Consider the following 25583-nt stretch of genomic DNA (forward strand, 5'->3'; position numbering starts at 1 on the left):
GTGCATTGCCCCTCATTACGAGCATCATTGCCTGTAATCCAGTCGGAGAGCTGTGTGTGTGTGTGTGTGTGTGTGTGTGTGTGTGTGTGTGTGTGTGTGTGTGTGTGTCTGTGTGGGTGTGTGTGAGTGTGTGTCTGTTTGTCTGGCCTCTCCTGTTACACTCATCCCACCCTCATGGCTAAGGCTTCACACACACACACACACACACACACACCAACCATCTCCCACCTGTCAGGGTGGACTCAACATCATTAGGATGTGTGTGTGTCTTATACATGTCATGAGGCAGGATTGTACACAGTACATGTGGATGATATGTTGTGATATGTGTGTATGTGTGGCTGCATGTAAGTATGACAGTTAAACATCCTAGTCGAGTGAGAACATGATGTATCTATAAATAACAACGGCAGTTTATCTTCAAGTAACAAAATGTGCCTGTGGTCGGATCTGTGTGTGTGTGTGTGTGTGTCTCGCATGTCAGTGCAGTATGCGCATTGCCCCAGCATGCACGTGTGTGTTTGTGATCTCCAGGTTGTGAGTATGGTACAGAGATTGTGCCGCTGATGGCTATCTCGGGGAGTGCAGTATTGATTAGCCAGAGGTAAATAATCGCCTGGGTTCTACAGGCTGTCATGGCCAGGCTGATTGCTCTGCACTGATGGCCGACAGGCAGGCAGCTCTGTTGTTATCACTATCATCCTCCATCTCCAGACCCCTTCAAACGGTTTTATTCTTCTTAGACTATCTCTACATCTATCGACTTGACACCATTTATTTGTACATCCATTTATCAATTTGCTTCCTATGTCGAAGGCGACAAATCTATGTACGCGACTTGTTTCCTTATTGTCGGACGTTTCACAGTGGGAAGAGCATGGAAATGGAGGGCAGTGGTGGGAATAAAAACGATAAAAAAATACAGATAGAAGTAAGACTACGTTTGGGAGGTCGAGATAGAGCAGCACAATAAAACGTTGCTTTGAGGCTTCTCGGGCGGGCAGATGTGGACCGGGACTGGTGGGGCAACAAATTAGATGGCACAGAGGCTGTCAGCGACCCCGCACGACTGGGACTGGTACTGCAGACCCAGCTGCGTTCGGAGTCCCAGTGCGATTTCTAGATGGTCAATGGACTGTATTTACAGTATGCTATAGTTTACTGTGGCAGCCTATACGATTCAAAATAATTCAGATGGTCGAACATGCATAAAACACACTATCTCAGTATCTATTCATACATAGGCTATATTTTAGGCTGCAGGCATAACTTCCCCAAACACCTTGAAACAAGTGTTGATTGTTTGCATGCGACAGACTTCAGTGCCATTGCCACGGTGGAATGTTAGACATTTCTGGAAAGAGAGAAAGCGCCTGGACTTGAGTGTGTGGTCTGGGGTCGAAACAAACGATTTAATAGACAGGCGAATAGACAGACTTCCAGAACTTCCTTTGCCACGTCTGAGCCAACAGAAATAAGCTCCATTTCCCTCGTTGAACAAGCCCGAGGGAAGCGGTGGAGGAGAGAAAGAAAGACACTTTAATTAATTTACGGAGAGAAAAAAAATCTAACAAAGAACTTTTCACTTTTGCCCTTCAATTCACATCAGCATAGACAAACAGAAGTTGGCGTCATTGTGTTATCCGCTCCGTAGGCTGATAATGAACTGGTTTTGTGTTGAAAGAAAGCAGCGCTTTCTATTCACCAAGATGTTCAGAAGAAGGCAAATTAATAGGTTTTTGTTTAACAGGTTTAAATTAAATGTTGTTAGCAATTTTTCTTCGATAATAATAACAATATGCATGTTGCAATTTGATGTTACATCATATTCTCGTCTCAGAGCCACTCGTCTTTTTACCGGCAGGACTGCATTTTCATAGGGGTTTGATTAAAACTCGAGTGGAAATTCCAATGAATTTCGATTTTTTAAAAAAGCAACTAGACTATATGAAGCAATGTTGTTCGCTTTTTTTCATTGTTGTAGCCTAAATGTTGTTGTAATGAGGTTCAGTGACCTGCGTGTTGCAGTATAAAATGATGAACAGCCTACAATACTATCAGCTAATCCACTTCTGTATTCCCTCTCCTCCCAGGTCTGCCATGCTGCGTACACTGTCCCTTTCTCTCCTCATCTCTGTTTGGGCCCTGCTGGTGCTAGGGGTCTCCACTTCCTCTGGTCCACCACAGGAAGAGAACCCCACTTCCCCCAGCAGCCCCCCTCCTCCCCCTGGGGGAGACCCCACCTCCACCTGGGCCCTGCGTCTCTACCAGGCCCTGCACTCCTCAGGCTCCAAATCCACCCCCCTGAACACTTTCTTCTCCCTCCTGCTCCTGGCCACCTCGCTGGGGGCTATGGATGGAGGGGCCGGGGGCTCCACAGCTAAGCAGCTCAGGACCTGCTCAAGACCCCAGAACCATCCAAGGACCAGGGGACATTGCTAGCCTTAGCCGGGGATCTAAGGTCCCTCTACGGGGCCAATGGGACCAGTTTCCTTCTGCAGAGCTTATCTGCTGTGTTCACGACCAAACAAGGTGACCAGGTCAGTGAGGCCTTCTTGAAGGAGAACCAGGGCCGCTATAGGCTGAAGCACCCGGCCCTGGGCCAGAAGGACCCTCAGACGCAGCTTCATGCCTGGGCCAATGGGAGCATGGGTGGGGTGGAGGGGACACTGCTGGAGGGTGAGATCCAGACCAACACTGGAGGCCTGATTCTAGCACTTTAAAGGTGAGGAGAAACAATAATATGGATTATAGTGTGGTATCGTGTATTATAATGTAGTAACCATGGTGATAGTGGTTAATTAATAAGAAATGCAGATGAATTGGGATTTAATTAGGTTTGCGTGTATCACCATTTAGAATCACACTGTGTTTTCCCAACTCTGATTTATATAGGTACACTAGCCAACCGGTTGGAGGTCCTTAGATTGGTTAATCCATGTGGTTGGTGGGCCATGATAACCTTTGATTATAATTGATGATTATAAGTTATGTATGTGTGCGCCTGCCAGCATGCCGACCTGTCAGTGTGTGTCTGTGTGTGTGAGCATGCATGCTTGTGTGTGTGTGTGTGTGTGTGTGTGTGTGTGTGTGTGTGTGTGTGTGTGTGTGTGTGTGTGTGTGTGTGTGTGTGTGTGTGTGTGTGTGTGTGTGTGTGTGTGTGTGTGTGTGAGAGCCCAGCTGGTGGACGCAGCATAAAGGATGATTCTGTGGTCTGTCACTGAGAGCTTATTTATCTTCCTGTGGGGGGGGGGATGTGTCATCTTAAATAATTGAGTAACAAGTGTCCAGGCTCTCTTCTCTTCTCTTCTCTTCTCTTCTCTTCTCTTCTCTTCTCTTCTCTTCTCTTCTCTTCTCTTCTCTTCTCTTCTCTTCTCTTCTCTTCTCTTCTCTTCTCTCTCTCGCTCACTCTTTTTTTCTCTCTCTCTCTCTCTCTCTCTGCTATTTAGAACCTAAAAGGTTTTTTCGGCTGTCCCCGTCAGATAACCATTTGAAGAGCCCTTTCTGGTTCCAATCCACAGAGGATTGTATATGGAAGCCTAAAGGGTTCTACCTGGACCTGGCGGTCCCGTGTGGCTCAGTTGGTAGAGCATGGTGTTTGCAACGCCAGGGTTGTGGGTTCGATTCCCACGGGGGACCAGAACGGAGAAAAAAATGTATGAAATGTATGCATTCACTACTGTAAGTTGCTCTGAATAAGAGCATCTGCTAAATGACAAAAATGTAAATGGGCACAGCCGAATAACCCTTTTTTTCTAAAAGTGGATATCTCTCTCTCTCCCGATCTCTCTCTCCCCCTCTGTCAGTCCCCCAGCGTTAGGCCTAACATCTGTGCTCAGAGCTTGCTCAGATTATGCAGTGACGCACCGGCTAGATCTCAACGCCTAGGCTTCACACTCAGCACTGCTACCTCTCACTTCCCTTTCCTCCCCATCTTCCTCGTTATCGCCCTGTCTTTCTCTTCATCTTTGTATGTGCTTCCTCAATCTGTTTCACTCACCCTATCTCTTCCTCCTCCTCCTTCTCTCTTAAGTTATTATCTTTCTCAGGTGAGGAAGGGAAAGGAAAGGGGAAATCTAGTCAATTGCACAACTGAATGTATTCAACGGAAACTTGTCTTCCGCATTTGTCCCAACCCCTCGACGATGTCATTGTCTCCCGGGTAGGAGTTGTTGTTTGGCGTTAACTCGAATTTCGGTTCCTGGTCCAACGCTCTTAACCGATAGGCTACTTGCCACCCTGGGGGGGGGGGGGTTGTCTAAGAGAAAAATGCCTTATAGATAGAAAATACATTCACGACTGACGCAATATAATTAATTTACTTTGTTTGATGTTTTGACTTCATTACGAAAATAGTTTCTTTCTGATTAGCCCGTGTTGATTAGTTCATTAATTTGGGGGATTAAATACACACATTACATTTTACAATAGATTACAACAAGTAGAGTGTCTACAGATGGAAAATCCGGACTATCCAAACAAAGTGTGACCTTTGTTGTAATCTATTGTAAAATGTAATGTGTGGTCACACTATCAACAAACTATCTGTTGATAAGCAACTGCTTCCTAAGGTTATGGTTAAGGTTAGGTTTAGAATAAGGGTTAGGTTAGGGCTAGGGTAAGGGTTAAGTTTAGGGTTAGGATAAGGGTTAAGTTTAGGGTTAGGATAAGGGTTAAGGTTTGGGTTAGGGCTAGGGTTAGTAGATAGTTGAAATTTTACTTATAGTCTGTAGAGCATCTACAGATTGACAATCCAAATAATGTATTAGCACAACAAATGAAGATTATGCAAATTGGATTCTTAGTTTTAATTTATAATTGAAAAAGTAGTCAATATTCTTCTACTGGCCGTTGTTAAGTTTTTTTGTAATTCATTTATTTGTCTGTAATTTTCTGGCCCGGGGCTATTCTCAATGTCTGGTATTGCAATGGCCTCCAAAACATTTCCTCTGTTATTGATACAGAAGTAATATGTTGGGGTGGCACCATTCATCTGCTTGTATCTCCCTTGTTTCTGTTTGTTTCCATTTGTTTCCTTTCCGTTAATTATTGAAAGGCAGAATTAAAAGCACTCCAGCAGCCCTCCATCTCTGTTCTGTACAGAAGAAAACTCAAAGAGGGAGAGAAAGAGATGGGGAAAGGATGGTGGGAGGGAGTGGGGCAACTAGTATGGGAGGAAAAGCAAAGAGAATACAGAGAGCAGTAAAGAGCAAGAGTATTGTAAAGAGAGACGGTGGGTGGGATAGGGGGAGTAAAGAGGAACAGAAGAGGGAACACAAGGAATGGAGGGAGTGAGAAAAGTAAAGAAAGAGAAAGAGCGACAGCCTGCTGCGAGGAAAAGAGAGAGAAGAGATTGACCGACATGGTGGAGGGATGTACAAAGCCCTACCTTGGGAGTTCCAGTCCACACTTGGTAATTAATTCAGCCTTTGTTCCTGCCGTTAAAAAAACAAACTGAAGAGAGAGGAAAAGAAAGAAAAAATAGGATCTCGATACAGCAGCCAAAATACACACATACACATATAACGCAATAAAAGGAAGAGAGAGAAAAAGCACACAGCCAACAACAAAAGAATGCACATTTAACCTCTAATAATAGCTTCCGGAATAGAATACCAAAACGACTAGTAATCACAGAGCTGAGCTGATGAGGGAGGGAGGGAGGAGGGGGAAAGTTGCCGGCTTCATTGATTTCATTGATTCTCAGTTTCCCTCGGATGTTTTGGGTATGAATCAGAGGGGACTGGTTTTCATAGCTGCACAATTGTCTCATTGTTATGTCCATTGATATGAATGGCTGGTAATGGCTGGTAATAAAGGCCCTTCTCTGCAGACTCTGTGTGTGTGTGTGTGTGTCTGCGTCTGTGTGTGTGTTGCTATAGGATCATTCTCTAAGCTCAGAGGAGGACTAGTTGTCTAGACACAGACTCACAGATCCACCCAAATCTGTGTCCTCCCTTGACTGCCAGCCAAATGTGTGGTTTGATAGATAACACACACAGTACACTCATTGGGAAATTCACCCATAATACCATATAACTGTCATTCCATAGACTTGTGCCACCCTAGGTGATCCACACTGCAATTTGTTTTGGAACTCCACCGTGATCAGATTTCCTCCTCCAAAATTACAGAAACTCAAAACTTGTATTTGCAAGTCTTGATTGGCATGCCGTTCTGCTGTATGACTGGCCGGATTCTTTCATCATTACCTATTTTAGTTTCTCCCACAGAACTCCCCTGTATCAAATAACTCCCTCTATGGAACGGAGCCGGAGGGTTTTGTAATGTAATATATAGTGTGAAAAAATTGTTTATTACTGTGGTAGTGCAGTTTTAGTTCTGGTCAGTCCTTCTTAATTGACAGGAGTGAGGAGGTGAGGTGAGCTGAAGTGTGTGTGTGTGTGTCACGTTCTTGGAAATGAGCGGACCAAGGCGCAGCGTGAGTATAGTTCCACATATTTATTTAAGTGAAACTAACAAAACAAAATAACAAAACTTACAAAGACCGTGAGGACGTAGTGCCCAAACACACTAACAATCAATCAAAATCCCACAAAACACAGGTGGGGAAATAACTACCTAAATATGATGCCCAATCAGAGGCAACTATAAACAGCTGCCTCTAATTGGGAACCATATTAGCACCAACATAGAAATAAACATACTAGATCACCCCCTAGTCACACCCTGACCTACTACACCATAGAGAACCAAGGGCTCTCCATGGTCAGGGCGTGACAGTGTGTGAGAAGGTGAGGTAAGCTGAAGTGTGTGCGTATGTGTGCGTATGTATGTGTGTGAGAAGGCGAGGTGAGCTAAATGGAGTGAGTGAATGGGGAATTGAGGAGACCTGTAAGTGACCTCATAACGGACCTTGATTGGCCCTGGGATGTGAGCCAATGAAATAGCTCTGTTGAGGAGATCATAGGGGGTTTTCAATGGACTACAGTATGTGTCAAAGCTTTATAGCACATTGTGTGTAGGGTTTGGTCTATAGGAAAGCGGCCGTCTGTTTGGACAATTAATAGACACTGCAGTAAATAAAACCGAATAAAAACATCTGTCTCATCCAGGACCGGAGACTACGCAGACCAGTGCACCATAGCCAGTCGTAGCTTCAGTAGGACTTTATTCAAATAAGCCATTTGCCACACGGGCCAGCCATCATTCACTTTGAACTGGACTGTGTTTACAGGCAGTAGCAACATCGCAACTTCAGATCATTAGAACACATTCGCCAAAAGCCACAAAATACACCTGAATGGATTTTTGCAAATATGTCAATACCACGGGAGTCCTCTTACATTTGGGAACTTCACAGTTGATCATGAAAAGGTAGACTCACTCTCCCTTAGTTATGCACATGAACAACAAGATCAACAACTAACTCTAGCCAGAGTAAAATCTAACTAGAGAACATTAGATAAACCCTCTCAAACCTTTTCAGATAGTTGGCCGTCAAAACTGCACTGATGAACGATGGGAAATAGTAGCCTACTCGTCCTCCTGCAGCTTGCCTGCCAATGCATGCTTGTCCCAACCAAGCACCCAAGCTAACTGGCTAAAGTTGGCTAGCTTGCTAGCTAGCTACTTCTAGACACAAATGAGAGAGAACCTCACTCTGACCATTTTACTCGCCGTAGCAGAGCTTGTTAGGCTGTTCACATGTTATCTAGAGCGTTCGTGACCAACTATCACTTTATTTTGCCAACGTTTACTAACACTGATCATATTTAGTCAATATTTTTAGCTTGCTACATACATAGATATGCTAGCCTATTAGCCACGTTATGACTGACTTGTGATCATTGTCCTTGCTAGTTTGATTGTATTGACATTCCCAGCCTTAGTTACATTAGTCCGTTTTTGTCCAGATATTGTGTCATTGAAACTGAAACAGTGCTTCCCTAATGGAGGCAGCAAACAATGTACCAGACCAGCTGTGATTTACAACCTGATAGCAATATTTTTTAGACTACCAGGAAATGTTTTGGTGAATTATATTAATCATGCATTGAACTGCATCCATCTATTCTGCCAGCAATGCCTTACTGTACGTCATGGAATGCTGAATGCTGAGAACCTATTTTTAAAACCTCTTATGAAGTTGGTTTTTATAGCATGAACTGGGAATTGTATCTTTTTGACTGATATTATGATTGTCTGTTAGTTTCACAGCTACAACGTAGTTAAAACGTTGTCAGTTCCACTGAAAGCATTCTCCTCTCTGTGTCTCTGTGCAGGACTATGGGAGAAAGACTTCAATGACGAGACGGCAGACATACGCAGCCTCCTGGGGACCAAATACACCAAGGTATCTATGATGCACCACGTAGGAGAGTCGTCCACACTACTTACTCAAATCAAATCAAATGTGATTTGTCACATGCGCCGAATACAACAGGTGTAGACTTTACCATGAAATGCTTAATTACAAGCCCTCAACTAACAATGCAGTTTTAAGAAAATAAGAGTGAAGAAAATATTTACAAAGTAAACTAAAGCAACAAAAAAACCATTAGAACACAATAAAATAAATATTAGTTACAAACAATGCGAAAAAAAAACACAAAATAGCACAATTGGTTAGGAGCCCGTAAAATGGCAGCCATCCCCTCCGGGACCATTATCCACTCATCAATACATACAAGCTCACAACCAGGGTTGGGCTCCATTCCATTTAAACATTTTCAAGGTGTGAAATTCAGTTCATGTCGAATTTTCATCTCATTAACTGAATGTCAATTCCCTTTCCTGAATGGACTAAATAAAAAAAAAGCTCCAAAACTTGCTCACAACCAATTCTCGTACAACCCCTTCTCCAGCACCGTACACACTCTGGCAAAGCAGGGGTCAAAGGACACTCCCTCCCATACCTTCCCTCGGTTCTGGGACTCCAGTTGTGTACACAACATCGGGCCACCACGCCCGTCAGTAGGGCCTCGAATCCACGGCCAGGGTGAGAGCGGAGGGGTCCTCCAGGGCTATGTGGGATAGGACGGAGACTGTGTCTGGGCTGCTGATGGGGGAGCTGGGGAAGCCACGGGGGAAGTGAAAGAGAAGGGACCTGGCCAGGCCCCAAGGCCCGTAGCAAGGGCGGAGACGCTGGAACAGGGCCACACAGGGCTCTACATGGAGGGCCTCCTGGGAGGGCTGCTTCCCGGGCCAACAGGGATCTTAGGGAGCTTGAGAGGGTCTGTTGATTGGGTGTTTTCGTCAAAGCTGGGTCTGTAAAGAGGGAGAGGGGGAGAGAGAGATGGACGGAGGTTAGCAGGCATGTTTACTGTTCTCCACTTTGAAATTAGAAGTATTGAACTTCAACTCAACAGGTCAGAGAGAAAAAAAGAGAGAGAAAAAAAAGAGTTGGTGTGAAGTGTGAACAGACGTCTTGTAAGTTGGGTAATCAGCATGTTGTGGGGGGGTCTAAGACCGAGAGAGAGAGAGACGCTATTTGGCCCTAAACAGAGAGTACTGTACACAGTGGAGAGTACTGTACACCTGACCACTGTGACTGACCCAAAATGAAGGAAAACTTTGACTACTGTATGTACAGACTCAGTGAGCATAGCCTTGCTATTGAGAGAGGACGCTGTAGGCAGACCTGTTCTCAAAGAAGACAGGCTATGGGCACACTGCCCACAAAATGAGGTGGAAACCATTGTAAATACAGCCCATATTTATGTTTATTTATTTTCCCATCATTAGTACACTGTATATAGCCATAACATGACATTTTAAATGTCTCTATTCCTTTTGTGAGTGCAATGTTTACTGTTCATTTTGTTTATTTCACTTTTGTTTATTATCTATTTCACTTGCTTTGGCAATGTAAACATACAGTATATATACAAAAGTATGTGGACACCCCTTCAAATTAGTGGATTTGGCTACTTCAGCCACACCCTTTGCTGACAGGTGTATAAAATCAAGCACACAGCCATGCAATCTCCATAGACAAACATTGGCAGTAGAATAGCCTTACTGAATAGCTCAGTGACTTTCAACGTGGCACCTTCGTCTTTAAAACAAGTCAGTTCGTCAAATTTCTGCCCTGCTTGAGCTACCCAGGTCACCTGTAAGTGCTGTTATTGTGAAGTGGAAACGCCTAGGAGCAACAACGGCTTAGCCAGAAAGTGGTAGGCCACACAAGCTCACAGAACGGGACCGACGAGTGCTGAAGCGCGTAACCGTAAAAATTGTCTGTCCTCGGTTGCAACTCTCACTACCGAGTTCCAAACTGCCTCTGGACGCAACGTCAGGAAAATAAATGTTGATCGGAAGTTACAGGATACAATGACATTCTCGACGATTCTGTGCTTGCTTCTTTGTGGGAACAGTTTGGGGAAAGCCCTTTCCTGTTTCAGCATGACAATGCCCGCGTGCACAAAGCCATGTCCGTACAGAAATGGTTTGTTGAGATCGGTGTGGAAGAACTTGACTGGCCTGCACAGAGACCTGACATCAACCCCATCGAACACCTTTGGGATGAATTGGAACGCCAACTGTGAACCAGGCCTAATCGCCTAACATCAGTGCCCAACCTCATTAATGCTCTTGTGGCTGAATGGAAGCAAGTCCCCTCAGCTATGTTCCAACATCTAGTGGAAAGCCTTCCCAGAAGAGTGGAGGCTGTTATAGCAGCAAAGGGTGGACCAACTCCATATTAATGTCCGTGATTTTGGAATGAGATGTTCGATGAGCAGGCGTCCACATACACTACATGACGAAAAAAGCCCTTTGAATTGAATTGAATTGAGAGGGAGGTTAGTTCGACATAACAGATACAGAGAAAACCATTTCCCCTGGAGTGGACTGAGAAGTGGATCCTATCATGTCGTCTGCAGTGTAGAGGTGTAGAGTATACGTGATGGAGGAGCTTTACACACATACACACACACACACACACACACCCCTAACCAGCATCAGATGTCCACAGACTGGGGCTGCCATGTACCTCTGCTCAGCTCTGCTGGGAGGAACAAGCTTTTGACATTAATGTGGAGAGGACAGGCTCTCTGACAGACAGGCTCAGGAGAGGAGGCTGTCCGAGGCTGCATCCCAAATGACTCCCTATTCTCTTTATAGGGCAGTGCACTACTTTTGACCAGGGCCCTCTTGTCAAAAGTAGTGCTCTATATAGGTAGTAGGGTGCCATTTGGGAGGCTGACCTAGACTAAAGACTAGAACAGCCCTCTGGGACCATGGCTACTTGGATAGGAAAGCAACAGAGAAGGCTACACACTCAAGTACTTTTTGCTTAGGGGCTAGGAGTTCATGCTAAGCAAATACACTACATATTGCCTACAGTATATTGCCTAGCCCGCGGATATTAGAGTTGATCCCTTGTCTTTTTTCCCTCGTACTCTCAGTGCGCTCTCTCTCACTCTCTTTCTTTCTCTCTCTCTCGCTCTCTCACACTCTGTCTCTCTCGCTCTACTCTCTTTCTTTCTCTATCTCTCGCTCTCTCTTTCTCTCTCTCTCGCTCTCTCTCACACTCTTTTTTTCTCTCTCTCTCTCTCTCTCTCTCTCTCTCATTCTGTCTCTCTTCAACTTCCATTTAAGGGCTTTATTGGCATGGGGAACATATGTTAGCATTGCCAAAGCAAGTGAAGTAGATAATAAACAAAAGTGAAATAAACAATAAAAATTAACAGTAAACACTACACTCACAAATGTTCCAAAAGAATAAAGACATTTCAACTGTCATATTATGTGTAAATAGTTAAAGTACAAAAGTTTAAATAAATAAACATAAATATGGTTTGTATTTACAATGGGGTTTGTTCAATGGTTGCCCTTTTCTTGTGGCAACAGGTCACAAATATTGCTGCTGTGATTGCACACTGTGGTATTTCACCTCATAGATATGGGAGTTTATCAAAATAAGATTTTTTATCTCAAATTCTTTGTGGGTCTGTGTAATCTGAGGTAAATATGTGTCTCTAATATGGTCATACATTTGGCAGGAGGTTAGGAAGTGCAGCTCAGTTTCCACCTCATTTTGTGGGCAGTGTGTACATAGCCTGTCTTCTCTTGAGAGCCAGGTCTGCCTTTGGCTGCCTTTCTCAATAGCAAGGATATGCTCACTGAGTCTGTACATAGTCAAAGATTTCCTTAGTTTTGGGTCAGTCACAGTGGTCAGGTATTCTGCCACTGTGTACTCTCTGTTTAGGGCCAAATAGCATTCTACTTTGCTCTGTTTTTTTTGTAAATTCTTTCCAATGTGTTAAGTCATTATATATATGTTTTTCTCATGCTTTGGTTGGGTCTAAATTTGTTGCTGTCCTGGGGCTCTGTGGGGTGTGTTTGTGTTTGTGAACAGAGCCCCAGGACCAGCTTGCTTAGCGGGCTCTTCTCCAGGTTTATTTCTCTGTAGGTGATGGCTTTGTTATGGAAGGTTTGGGAATCGTTTCCTTTTAGGTGGTTATAGAATTTAACGGCTCTTTTCTGGATTTTGATAATTAGTGGGTATCTGCCTAATTCTGCTCTGCATGCATTATTTGGTGTTTTTGCAGAATTCTGCATGCAGAGTCTCAAGTTGGTGTTTGTCCCATTTTGTGAATTCTTGGTTGGTGAGCGGACCCCAGACCTCACAACCATAAAGGGCAATGGGTTCTATAACTGATTCAAGTATTTTTTGACAGATCCTAGTTGGTATGTCGAAATTTATGTTCCTTTTGATGGCATAGCAGGCCCTTCTTGACTTGTCTCTCAGCTCGTTCACAGCTTTTTGGAAGTTACCTGTGGCACTGATGTTTAGGCTAAGGTATGTATAGTTTTTTGTGTGCTCTAGATGGAATTTTTATTTGTGGTCCTGGCAACTGGACCTTTTTTGGTACACCATTATTTTTGTCTTACTGAGATTTACTGTCAGGGCCCAGGTCTGACAGAATCTGTGCAGAAGATCTAGGTTCTGCTTTAGGCCCTCCTTGGTTGTGGACAGAAGGACCAGATCATCAGCGAACAGTAGACATTTGACTTCAGATTCTAGTAGGGTGAGGCCGGGTGCTGCAGACTGTTCTAGTGCCCTCACCAGTTCGTTGATATATATGTTGAAGAGGGTGGGGCTTAAGCGGCATCCCTGTCTCACCCTACAGGCCTGCGGGAAGAAATGTGTGTGTGTTTTTTACCTATTTTAACTGCACACTTGTTGTTTGTGTACATGGATTTTATAACGTCGTATGTTTTTCCCACAACACCACTTTCCATCAATTTGTATAGAAGACCCTCAACAAAGCATGAGAAGACTTTGCCTTTGTTTTGGTCGGTTTGTTTGTCAATTAGTGTGTGCAGGGTGAATACGTGGTCTGTCGTATGGTATTTTGGTAAAAAGCCAATTTGACATTTGCTCAGTACATTGTTTTCACTGAGGAAATGTACGAGTCTGCTGTTAATAACAATGCAGAGAATTTTCCCAAGGTTGCTGTTGACACATATCCCACGGTAGTTATTGGGGTCAAATTTGTCTCCACATTTGTGGATTGGGGCGATCAGTCCTTGGTTCCAAATATTGGGGAATATACCAGAGCTGAGGATGATTTTAAAGAGTTTAAGTATAGCCATTTGGAATTTGTGGTCTATATATTTTATAATTTCATTTCGAATACCATCAACTGCACAGGCCATTTTGGGTTGGACTGAGGGTTTGTATTTTGTCCTATAGTTCATTCAATTTAATTGGAGAATCCAGTGAGTTCTGGTAGTCTTTTATAGTTGATTCTAAGATTTGTATTTAATCATGTATATTTTTTTGCTATTTGTTCTTTGTTATAGAGCCAAAAATATTGGAGAAGTGGTTTATCCATACATCTCCATTTTGGATAGATAATTCTTTGTGTTGTTGTTTTGTTTAATGTTTTCCAATTTTCCCAGAAGTGGTTAGATTCTATGGATTCTTCAATTACATTGAGCTGATTTCTGACATGCTGTTCCTTCTTTTTCCGTAGTGTATTTCTATATTTTTTAGTGATTCACCATAGTGAAGGCGTAGGCTCAGGTTTTCTGGGTCTTTATGTTTTTGGTTGGATAGGTTTCTCAATTTCTTTCTTAGGTTTTTGCATTCTTCATCAAACCATTTGTCATTGTTGTTAATTTTCTTAGGTTGTCTGCTTGACATTTTTAGATTTTATAGGGAAGCTGAGGGGTCAAATATATTGTTTAGGTTTTCTACTGCTAAGTTTACACCCTCAATATTACAGTGGAATATTTTGTCCAGGAAATTGTCTAGAAGGGATTGCATTTGTTGTTGCCTCATAGTTTTTTGGTAGATTTCCACACTACCTTCCTTCCATCTATACCATTTCTTAATATTATTCAGTTCCTTTGAGTTTGATGCCTCATGACTGAACATAGCTCTGTTCAACTAGTGTTATTTTGCTGTAATCTGATAGGGGTGTCAGTGGACTGACTGTGAACGCTCTAAGAGTCTCTCCCTCTATCACTCTGTCTCTCTCTCTCTCTCTCTCTCTCTCTGTGTTTCTCGCTCAAGCTCACTACTCCTTCAATTGGGCTGAGCAAATATTGCTCATTACACCACGTTTATACTGTTTACCTCTCTGCCTGTCAGAACTCAGGACAGCTCCGAATACAGAAAGGGGGATGAGAGAGGAGAGAAAGGAGAGGCAGAACATCTGGAACCGACAAAAGTTTTCTTCTCAGACTCCGAGAGCTGATTCACTCGCTGCCGTTCTGTCATTAGACTCGTAGCGTAAGCCCGATGTTCTAGCGTTCTCTGTACATCGTTATTGGAGGAGAACCTAGACGCTTGGCACGCGAGGGGATTCTGGCAGTGACTGAGCATTCAACCCTATTGCGCCTTACACACGCACGGAGACACAAATACACAAATACACACACACAACTCTTCTCCTGACTCATTTATGATTCTTTCTGGCCCATCATCCCATCCCCAGCCTGTGTAGTCATCCTTTACTCTTGATCTCTGTTAAGACTCTTGAGTCCTCCTAGTTCTGTCCCGGTCGCGGCTCCCATCACATTACATGTGTACTAATGTGGCATCGTTCAGTGGTCCTGCTGACCTAAATAGGAGTGACATTCAGCAGGCGAGGGTGTAGGAGGTAGAGGAGGGAGGGAAGGATGGAGTGGAGGGAGGGGGCGCTGGGTCGAGCGCTGGGGGACAAGGTGGAACGCAGAAGCTACTAAAAATAACCTTCGGTTCACTCGTTCGCTCTCTTCTCTGGTGAAGGGCAGGCTGGGATGGAGGAGCCATGGCACGGCGGAGAGAGAGAGACAGAGACCCTGGCCCTCATTAACGAGGTTGGAGGTCGTTGGCGTGCGCACACAAATAAACACACACGCCAGAGTACCGGTCTGGTTTCCAGTTCCCCAGTGAAGACGTATGAGTAAGCAGGAGACATAGGAGAGCTCAGTCATGTCTAATGAGGTCACCATTTACAGAGCCACAGTTCGCTGTGTACAGGATCACGACCATGAGGAGAGCTCCCTGTACCTTTTTATCATAGGCTAAGCATTAATCCACATTAATGAATTAGGTGGATTTCATTTCTGCTGTTACCACCTCAAATGCCTCAATAAAAGTCCATGGTTTTTCATGAGCCGCTTAAACGCTGTAATGTTGGCCTGGTGGAACAGAGGGGATTGAGGGTTGAGAGATGGAGGGATGAATAAGAGAAGGGTAAATTCATTTGAATTCAATCACTTTTTGACAGAACCCCTTTTAATATGAACGAAGCCTTCCATACGTATTTGTAGGAGAGCTCAGAAAGTGATATTTTTGGGCCTGAATGCCAAAGCATTCAAGAGATAAAGGTGCTTAAAGTTGACCCATTTTGCATACTCCATCATACCATGAGACATCTATATCCTTGTCACTGGAAAAGATAAAAGGTTGAGATTTAAATCATTTAAAAACTTACAAACAGGGTTGTCAAACTATATAATTTCTGAAAAAAAAAAGTTTTGTAATAAAGAATATGCATTATTTTACCTTATACTCCAATTATCTAAAAACGCGTAAACTACCAATCAAAAGTTTGGACACACTTACTCATTCGAGGGTTTTTCTTTATTTTTACGACTTTCTACATTGTAGAATAATAGTGAAGACATCAAAACTATGAAAACCAAAAGAGTGTTAAACAAATCTAAATATATTTTTGATTTGAGATTCTTCACAGTAGCCACCCTTTGCCTTGATGACAGCTTTGCACACTCATGGCATTCTCTCAACCAGCTTCATGAGGTAGTCACCTGGAATGTATTTCAGTTAACAGGTGTGCCTTGTTCAAAGTTAAATTGTGGAATCTCTTCCCTTCTTAATGCGTTTGAGCCAATCAGTTGTTTTGTGACAAGTTAAGGGTGGTATACAGAAGATAGCCCTATTTGGTAAAAGTCCATATTATGGCAAGAACAGCTTAAATAAGCAAACAGAAACGACAGTCCATCATTACTTTAAGACATGAAGGTCAGTCAATCCGGACAATATCAATAACTTTGAAACTTTCTTTGAGTTATGTCTCAAAAACCATCAAGCGCTATGATGAAACTGGCTCTCATGAGGACCGCCACAGCAAAGGAAGACCCAGAGTTACCTCTGCTGCAGAGGACAATTTCATTAGAGTTCACTGCACCTCAGATTGCAGCCCAAATAAATGCTTCACAGAGTTCAAGTAACAGACACATCTCAACATCAACTGTTCAGAGATGACTGCATGAATCAGACCTTCATGGTCGAATTGCTGCAAAGAAACCACTACTAAAGGACACACCAATAAGAAGAAGAGACTTGCTTAGGCCAAGAAACACGAGCAATGGACATTAGACCGGTGGAAATCTGTCCTTTGGACTGATGAGTCCAAATTTGTCTTTGTGAGATGCAGAGTAGGTGAACTGATGATCTCTGCGTGTGTGGTTCCCACCGTGAAGCATGGAGGAGGAGGTGTGATGGTGTGGGAGTGCTTTGCTGGTGACACTGTCTGTGATTTATTTAGAAATCAAGGCACACTTAACCAGCATGGCTACCACAGCATTCTGCAGCGATACGCCATCCCATCTGGTTTGTGCTTAGTGGGACTATCATTTGTTTTTCAACAGGACAATGACCCAACACACCTCCAGGCTGTGTAAGGGCTATTTTACCAAGAAGGAGAGTGATGAAGTGCTGCATCAGATGACCTGGTATCCACAATCACCCAACCTCAACCCAATTCACCGCAGAGTGAAGGAAAACTATCCAACAAGTGCTCAGCATATGTGGAAACTCCTACAAGACTATTGGAAAAGCATTCCAGGTGAAGCTAGTTGAGAGAATGCCAAGAGTGTGCAATTTAGAAAAAGTAAAACCCTTGAATGAGTAGATTTGTCCACACTTTTGACTGGTACTGTATGTTGTAGCTTACACCCTATTTTACATCATCAAACGTTTTTGTGTTGTGCCCGCCATCGGTTTGAGACACAACATGGTCGTAAATACAGGGTGGGTGTCATGTTTAGGCTGATACGTGTACTAACATTTAAATAAAATGTCATTTTCAACTTTCAAATGGTACTACAAAGATGGTTGGAGGTCTACACATCAGAGAATGTTGACTTGAATGGGAATATCTGTTGTTTTAAATTATTACTGTCAATCCTCCATAGGAAACCTGTTGAAATCATAGAAATATAGATAATAGAATAGACATGACCATTGCAGCTGATATTCGAAGGTGGGTGGACAGGCAGTCATCTTTGTGGAAGTAATTTGAAGTTATAATTTGAATTCAATTGAAATGTCACTGGTATACCAGCTAAATTGTGTTTTTTTTCCTATGAATTTAATGACACCGACAGTGTATTCAAGAGCATGTTGTGTCTCAGCTGATGGCTGCGCCACACTAAAACCTCACAGGATGTCAAATAGGGCCTAATCTACAACATATGTGACTATATAAATAAATCTGAGTTTACTCGTTTTGCGATAATTGACGTTAAAGTTTAAACAAATATATATTTTAAAACTTTTTCTCAAGAAATAAGAAAATTGTTTGACCACACTGTAAGCTTTCAAAACGCAACCATTTATATGTCCAGTGATGAAAACATGTATGGAAAGTTTTGTTAAATTCAAAAGTGATTGAAATGGATTTACCCAGAAGGTATTGAGAGAGCGGAGGAGAGGTAGAGGAGACGTAGAGGGCCATGTAAACGAACAAGGTGGTGGAGGGATGAGAGAGAGGGATGAATTTAGTTTTAAATCGTTTTATTTTTATTTGAAGGTGTATATCAGCTTTAATACTGCAGATAGATTGGGGTTTCTATCAAAATAATTGTTAGCATAATTTCTAAAATCCCTTATTTTTTATCATATATTTCCCCCCAACGCTACCACCCCTCTCCTGATGAATTAAAGAAGGTATCGACAGAGGAGTGTAGGAGAGGGGAGGTAGTGGAGAGGTATAGAGGGCAATGGAAATGAACGAGGGGATGGAGGCCAGGTATGGAGGGATGAGAGGGACGGATGAATAAGAGAAGGTATCGACAGAGCGGAGGAGAGGAGTGAGGAGAGGTAGAGGGCCATGTAAATAAGACATCAGTGGCGGAGGGAGGGAGGGAGACGCTGGCTGCTGATTAAGAGTGAGAGGAGCTTTGAGACTCTCAAGAGGGTGTCCTGAGGTGAGCTTTGACTTTCTTTATAGGGTTGAATTAAACATGTTTCTCTGTGGGCTGAGCCACTCCTGACAATGACACACACACACACACACGTGTTCTATAATGTTTGTATTCCCACGTGCTCCTCCACTACAGACGTCTAAAACGCAGGACACGCGCGTGTGTGTGTGTTGCACCGCTCTCGTCCATGCATTATGCAACCCTTTTTGTTTTCTATTTTTAATTAGATTGTTGTTAATGCTGTTAAGCATGATGGGAGATTGTGCATCCCTCCGATGAATTATAAAGCAAGGTTGGCTGAAGAAAGAGAAGCGAACAGAGGGAGAAAGACATAAAGGAGAGGTAGAATATGCCAGAGGAGTGAAGGATAGAGAGGGGGGGGAAAGGGGGAAATGGGAGAAAGGGGGAAATGAAAGCATGAGCTGAGTGTATGTTTATTTATTTACCCTTTGTTAAATCAGGTTAGTCCCATAGCAACTGATGCTGTGCAAGCAGAGTCAGACAAGAGATGAGTGGCTGTTAGAACAACCATCCCTCCGCTCCCTGTCTCCTCCTTAACCCCCTTATCTCTCTCTCTATCGTGCCTCGTCCTCTCTTCATCTGTCACTCTATCACATGGGGCCCATCGAGCCCTCTCTATCCCTCTCCATCTCTTTAAATACCAGCAGAGAAAAGACTATGGCCCTTTACAGCTGCATCCAACTCCCCTCATTTCCTCGCCCTCCCAGGCCTGACTCGCCCCACTCCTCGCCTCTCAACTCTGTCATCCAAAGGCTCATCCAGCAGCCACTTACTCTCCTCAATCGTCCGACTAATTCATTTGGATACCGAGGACACCACACAAGAGAGTTGCCACGCTTCCAAGACCCAGACAGCGCTGAAGGCGAAGTTAGAGCTCTGGGATAAGGAGGGAACGGAGTCGGGGGGAGCCCATCCTGCATAGTGAACGGGTACTGACAATGCCTTTAGCATAAATTGTCTTCTAATAGCTTGGCGAAAGCAGATCTCAATGGACAATGCTATGCGCACACACACACACACACACACACACACACACACACACACACACACACACACACACACACACACACACACACACACACACGTGCGCGCACGCACACACCAGAAAACAATGGCTGTGGAGACATCTCATAGATATAGTTCAACAGAGCTCCCAGAAGGCCACATTTCTGCTGTAGTGCCCTACATCTCCCCATAGCATGCCTGCTGGAGCCCTGCCCTGGCCCTAGGGAACCAGTGTCACCCGTACCGTCGTACCACGGTGCGACAGCCACGCTTACATTTTAAACATTTACAACAGACAGAGACCCTCTGAGCTTTTGTCTTCCACCAGAATGAGCTTTGGCTCCATTGGATGGAGGGAGCAGTTGATGAGGGAGGGAGGGAGAGAGAGATCAAAAGACAAGAGAAAGTGGTGGTCTATTTATATGGATGTTGCCTGCTAATGTCACTGTGTGACTGTAATTTCTGGTGTCAGTACCACAGTGGTGAGACACGGTGCCCATGTTAGCTGCTGCCGTGGAAACAGGCTGCTTAAGGTCAGGCCAACAGGGTCTAACTGACATCCTCCTCTTAAAAGAGAGAACTTTACATGCAGTTAGTTAAGGAGGAGGAGGAGAGGTAACCTGATCCTAAATCTGTATTGCCAATGGGTGACAATAACCATAGGAGTAGGCAAGACAGTACAGACAGATCTGGGATAAGGCTAGGAGAATTCTCCCTTTCTTCAGGTTGTTAGCCGTGGTGTGTAGAACATTTGTCTTCCTAGAAGTGTGGTTATTCACTAGTTTTAAGTCTATTTCTGTTAACTGGAAGATAAGGCACCAGAAAACCTTGGAATGATTGCCGATGGCGAAAGAGAGGGAGAGAGAGTGATGTAAACAAGGGAGCGAACGTCCAAAAAGAGAAGGATGACCTGAGAAAGGGAAAAAGAGTGAGTGACAAACGGAGGGAGCAAGACAGAGCAGGACAAAATAGAGGCAGGAGGGGCAGATGAGGGATGCGGATGAGGGATGTGGATGCCACAGAGGTGGCAGAGCAGTGGCGAGAGACAGTGATGAAGTGGTGGAGGGCGGAAGAGAGGAGAAGAAGGGACGAATAATAGATGAGGACAATAGAAGTGCATTAGAGAGCAGGGGGTGGTGTGCACGAAAAACAGGGACTCTCTCACTGTCCGTCTCAAGGGCATGTTGACCATGAACTCAAGCAGACAGATTGGGAGGTGTGTGTGCGTCTGTCTGTGTGTGTGTGTGCGTGTGGACAGGCCGTGAGAGCCCAGGACGGGGGGAACAGAACAGGGACACGCATCGTGTTAAATGGAAGCAGTGGATCTAGTTGTCCACGTTAAAGCAGGTGACACAAACTGACATGGTCCCTGTCCTATTAATTAACTAGCCCTCTCTTACTGCTACGTCTACTTCCTGTAGAACAGTCTCCTTTCTATTGAGTCTCGTGGTCTGTAACACGGAAGCATGAAAATCACTTTCAAAACCTAACTGCTAAAAGTCTGGTATAAATGTTTTGCTTTATGTGAATAATATCAAATGGTCTGTGATTCGTATGGTGAACTGTCAGATGGGAAAAGATTAGATAGCGAATCATTTTCAACAAAGGTGGTCATGTACACAGCAGGCTACCCAGAATGCACGAAAACAGCATCCTCACTCACTTCTCCGTCCTCGCTCTCGCCCTCCCCCCTACGCACCTCTGCCTCCCCTCCCCTCTACCTACCTCCCTCCCCCTGCTACCCTCTGTGGTAGCCTGTCATATGGCGTGTGAGTGGTCCTCTGTTCTGCGTGTGGAAGTAAAAACTAGCTGTCACCGTGACGATGCTGCATCTTCCTGTTGGAATTCGTATGAAAGGCACAACAAAGGAGGTGGATGCATGGTGAGGTCACGAGTCATAGAACCATCCTTCGTACATTATTCATGGGACACTTCGCTGCCCGCCTCTACGTTACACACACACACGGCAGCTCCAGACATCGCGTTTGTACCGGCACGTCGCAACAAGGTCATCTGTCAGCGTTTGATTGAATTTGGGGAAAAATATTTTGGTTTTGATAGACTGTACATTTTGTTTGTTTTGTTTATATTTGTTTTGACGATTTGCGAGTTTGGAAGATGGCAGTGTTTATTTTCCTCACTCGCCGTATGTCATTGCATCATGACATTTTTAAATCTGCTTCCACTCGACATTGTTTGGACTTTGCTTGCATAATTAAGCGGCGAGGGAAGCAGACGCCCTGAGATGGTGTCTCCTGACGCGGGACATGTTCTAGAGGAGAGTTAGGAGGTTGTAGTTGGGGAATTTAATTGAGTTTTGTGTCAGTCCATGTCCAAAGTACTGATTGTCTTTCTCTCTGGTTTATGTTGAACACAGAAACAGCTGTCTACACTGGGCCTGACCGAAGCCTGGGACCAGAAGGCCGCTGATTTCTCTGGGGCCTCCGGTGGCCTAGGGCCATAGAAAGTGGAAAGGGCTCCATCTAGGGGCTGTCCTTCACTGGGCCTCCCTGGAGCTGGGCTCTGAGGCTGGGGAGGGAGCGACCGAGTTGGGGGACGAGAAGGTGGAGAAGCCCAAGCTGTTCTACGCCTACCACTGCTTCATGGTCCTGGTGAGGGACAACACTACAGGGGCCCTGCTACTGATGGGGGCCCTGGACCAGGCTTGGGGGCCCGCCCTGCATGATGAGCTGTAGTGGAACCTCCGGAGACTACATGACAATCATTGGCCCCTCAGACTCAGAATCTCTCTCTCTCTGCACTCACAGACACACATGCTGTTGCAATTGGGACTGACAATTGGGACTGGACTAACTCTTTCTCTCTCGCTCTCTCTCACACTCTTTTTCTCTCTCTCTCTCTCTCTCTCTCTCTCTCTCTGTCTCTCCCTCTCGGCTCTCTCACTGACACACATTCACAAAACCCAGCCAACTATCAGACAGTGCGACATTGTGTTTTGTAGGCTGACTGACTTGCCCATTGAGACTGGCTCTGCCACTCACTGTGACACATTATCAGGCTGCGACTAGCTGGCTGTCACGTCTTTACACTGACGAATAACACCCCCTCTTACGGCACACATGAATGAAAGTAATGGACAGAAATACTGAAAATACTAAGTTAGAGGGACTGGTACACACACAGGCAGGCAGGCAGGCAGACAGACAGACAGACAGACAGACAGACAGACAGACAGACAGACAGACAGACAGACAGACAGACAGACAGACAGACACACACACACACACACACACACACTGGTCCTCTCTTGTCACTGGCGAGAGAGTCCACAGTAACAAACTGACAAACAAGCTGACATTCTGACAAACCGTTCCGGCACCAGTTGACAGACTTTAACAACAACAACAGGACTCTAACAATCACAGACGGAGACACTGAAACACCCTGAGTCATTCCAGGAGACAGGCGGGTGTAGGCAGACCAGGTGGCGTGGCGAGCAGATGAAGGGTGCTCTCTGTGGGCCAGATAAGCTGGCTAGAGGCACCCCCTCCCCTGGTCCCCTGGGCATCTACTGGAGGAACGATTGTTCTGTGTCAGTGTGTGATAGATATGATTGTGTGCTCCTGTGTGTGTGTGTGTGTGTGTGTGTGTGTGCTTGTGTGTCCTGAGAAGAGTGATCACTCAGCCAAGTGGTTATTGATGGGCCTGGCTTAATGTTAATGTCTCTAATGAGCCAGAACTGCTGTCAACAACACAGTGGGACCAGGAACCTTTTAATCTTTTAATTCCATCGGGACCAATGGAGGCCAGGGATTTAGCATTGTGTCAAAAAGTTGTAACCAATCTCTGGCAACCAACCAGTTAACTTTAATGTAGCTCATTTTATTATGGGCTATTGATGTCAACGTCAGTGTTATATGAATTCGTATTTCTTTTAGATGTATCACAATAGTGCAGGGTGTGTGTGAAGGAAAACTATCAACTGCTAAGACATGGCTATGTTGCATGCGATTGAGTGGGCAGTTTTTCTATTTTTTTTATAGCATGAAACATTGCTGCACTGCACATTGTTAGCCTTTTTTCCCCCCAACGTTTCAGCGAGACAGCTCCTTATTTTCCATGTCAATAAATCAGTTATTTTTCAATTTTGCGTTGCATTTCTCAATCCCCACACCTGCATTTAGCACTGATAAAGCAGTTAATTGAGGGCACATAGACAATTGTTGCCAATTGAGTTGAGACAACAACAACTGTTGACAGCAGGCAGCAGTGATATAGACAGAGTGCTGCTTTAAAAAAAATCTAATTAATCATCCTCACACTAAAATAGATTGGCTAGTCTGGAGCTTCAGAGGTCTATGAAACTAGATTTAGGGGCTAAAACACACATCAAGATATTGAGCTTTGAGTCTAGACAAATTGCAAACTGATGATGAGGGCCTAGAAGGACCCTTAGCCTCCATGGCCCTCTATGGCAGCTACACTTACCAAACAAACTTCCCGTCCCGAAGGCTCCAAAACAAGCAAAGGGAAATATGTCCTTCTTTTCATCTCGACAAAAATGAATTATTGAGAAATAGAACGAACGAATGGAAAAAAAAGGACTCTCTCCTTGCCATTAATCTTAAAACAGAATGTGTCCCTGTGTAGGTATGTTTTATTAAAACGTTTTAGCCTCTCGTTTTCTGCTGATTCCAATGGATGCCTTAGTGCTTTGCTGGTCGCACAGACATCCAGACGGCATTATTACTTCTGGAGGGCCTGCAATGTTTGTGACCAAAATGGAAATATGTTTCAGTTTCTTGGGGGGTAAACGTGAAAATGGGTAGAAACATCTGTCCTGTTAGGGGGTCATGTAATATGCTGCTCAGAAACCATCCTGTGGCCTGCTAATGCACATTCTTGAAGTATCTGATATTGTAACACAGCACTACTACTGCTTTGCTAAGCTACTAATTCCGAAGTACAGGGCTGCACAGTCAAGATTTAGGGCCCAGAGTTACTCCTGACCGCGTGACCCAGGTTCCAGAGTTTCTCCTGACTGCGTGACCCAGGGGCAGCGCCTGAGTTTTTCTCCTGACCACGTGACCCAGGTTCCAGAGTTTTTCCTGACCGCGTGACCCAGGGGCAGCGCCTAGTTTTTCTCCTGACCACGTGACCCAGGTTCCAGAGTTTCTCCTGACTGCGTGACCCAGGCCCAGGGCCCAGAGTTTCTCCTGACCGCTTGACCCAGGGCCAGCACCCAAAGTTTACCTTGATCAGTCTCAGATCACATGGCCAGAAAAAACTCGGCCCTAAATCAAGCCATAGTCTAACAGGAAGACAGATAAACAAACCCAAACCCAAACCTTATATAACAGTTTGCTGTTATTCTGGCTGTGTGTGGGCTGACTAAGCCTCACTGCAGTAGTAATGTACAGTATAAGGTATAAAGAGCAGTGGCTGAGTAAACACAAGGCTCCATTGACAGGAGGCTGAAGAGCCTGCGGGCTGTGTGTGTGTGTGTACATCAGTCCTGCTCACTCCTGCATCAGCCCTCTTGCTGACTCACCTTCACGTTCTGCTCAAAAGCAGCTAGCAGAGAGCAGTTGCACCAACCAACCAACCAACCAACCTACCCACACACACACACAAACAGACTGTGAGGAATATGACCTAGCAAAATAGTGTATTTAGTTACCTTCTGAGATGCAGTCAAATCTCAAGACACATTGAGTCAAATACCGACACAGCTCTAAATGTGTTTTAAATGTACAGCTGTATCATTCTGTTTCTTTTGACATGTCTTGAGACTTTATTCCTCCATTTCCTCTGGTGCTAGGCTACAGAACGATTAATCAGTAGATGCATTGCACCTTCAAGAAAATGTATGTTTGTGTAGATGTTTCCAAGACAGCATAGAAAGACTGAACAGTTTTCTCTCTCTCTCTCTCTCTCTGTGTGAGAGAGAGAGGCCACAGAAC

At 44.4% G+C, this 25583-nt stretch overlaps 1 protein-coding gene across 1 annotated transcript; it reads left to right on the forward strand.

The window, feature by feature from the left end:
* Window positions 1-1398: 1398 nt before the first annotated feature.
* Window positions 1399-22856, forward strand: serpinh2 (serine (or cysteine) peptidase inhibitor, clade H, member 2). The gene is given in 5 exon segments (XM_045722581.1): window positions 1399-2386; window positions 2389-2718; window positions 8247-8317; window positions 22037-22126; window positions 22128-22856. Coding segments are annotated over 5 exon segments (1071 nt in total). The 5' UTR covers window positions 1399-2034; the 3' UTR covers window positions 22356-22856.
* The last annotated feature ends 2727 nt before the right edge of the window (window positions 22857-25583 follow it).

This window comes from Salmo salar, chromosome ssa07 (assembly GCF_905237065.1).
Source record: "Salmo salar chromosome ssa07, Ssal_v3.1, whole genome shotgun sequence".
Taxonomy (NCBI): domain Eukaryota; kingdom Metazoa; phylum Chordata; class Actinopteri; order Salmoniformes; family Salmonidae; genus Salmo; species Salmo salar.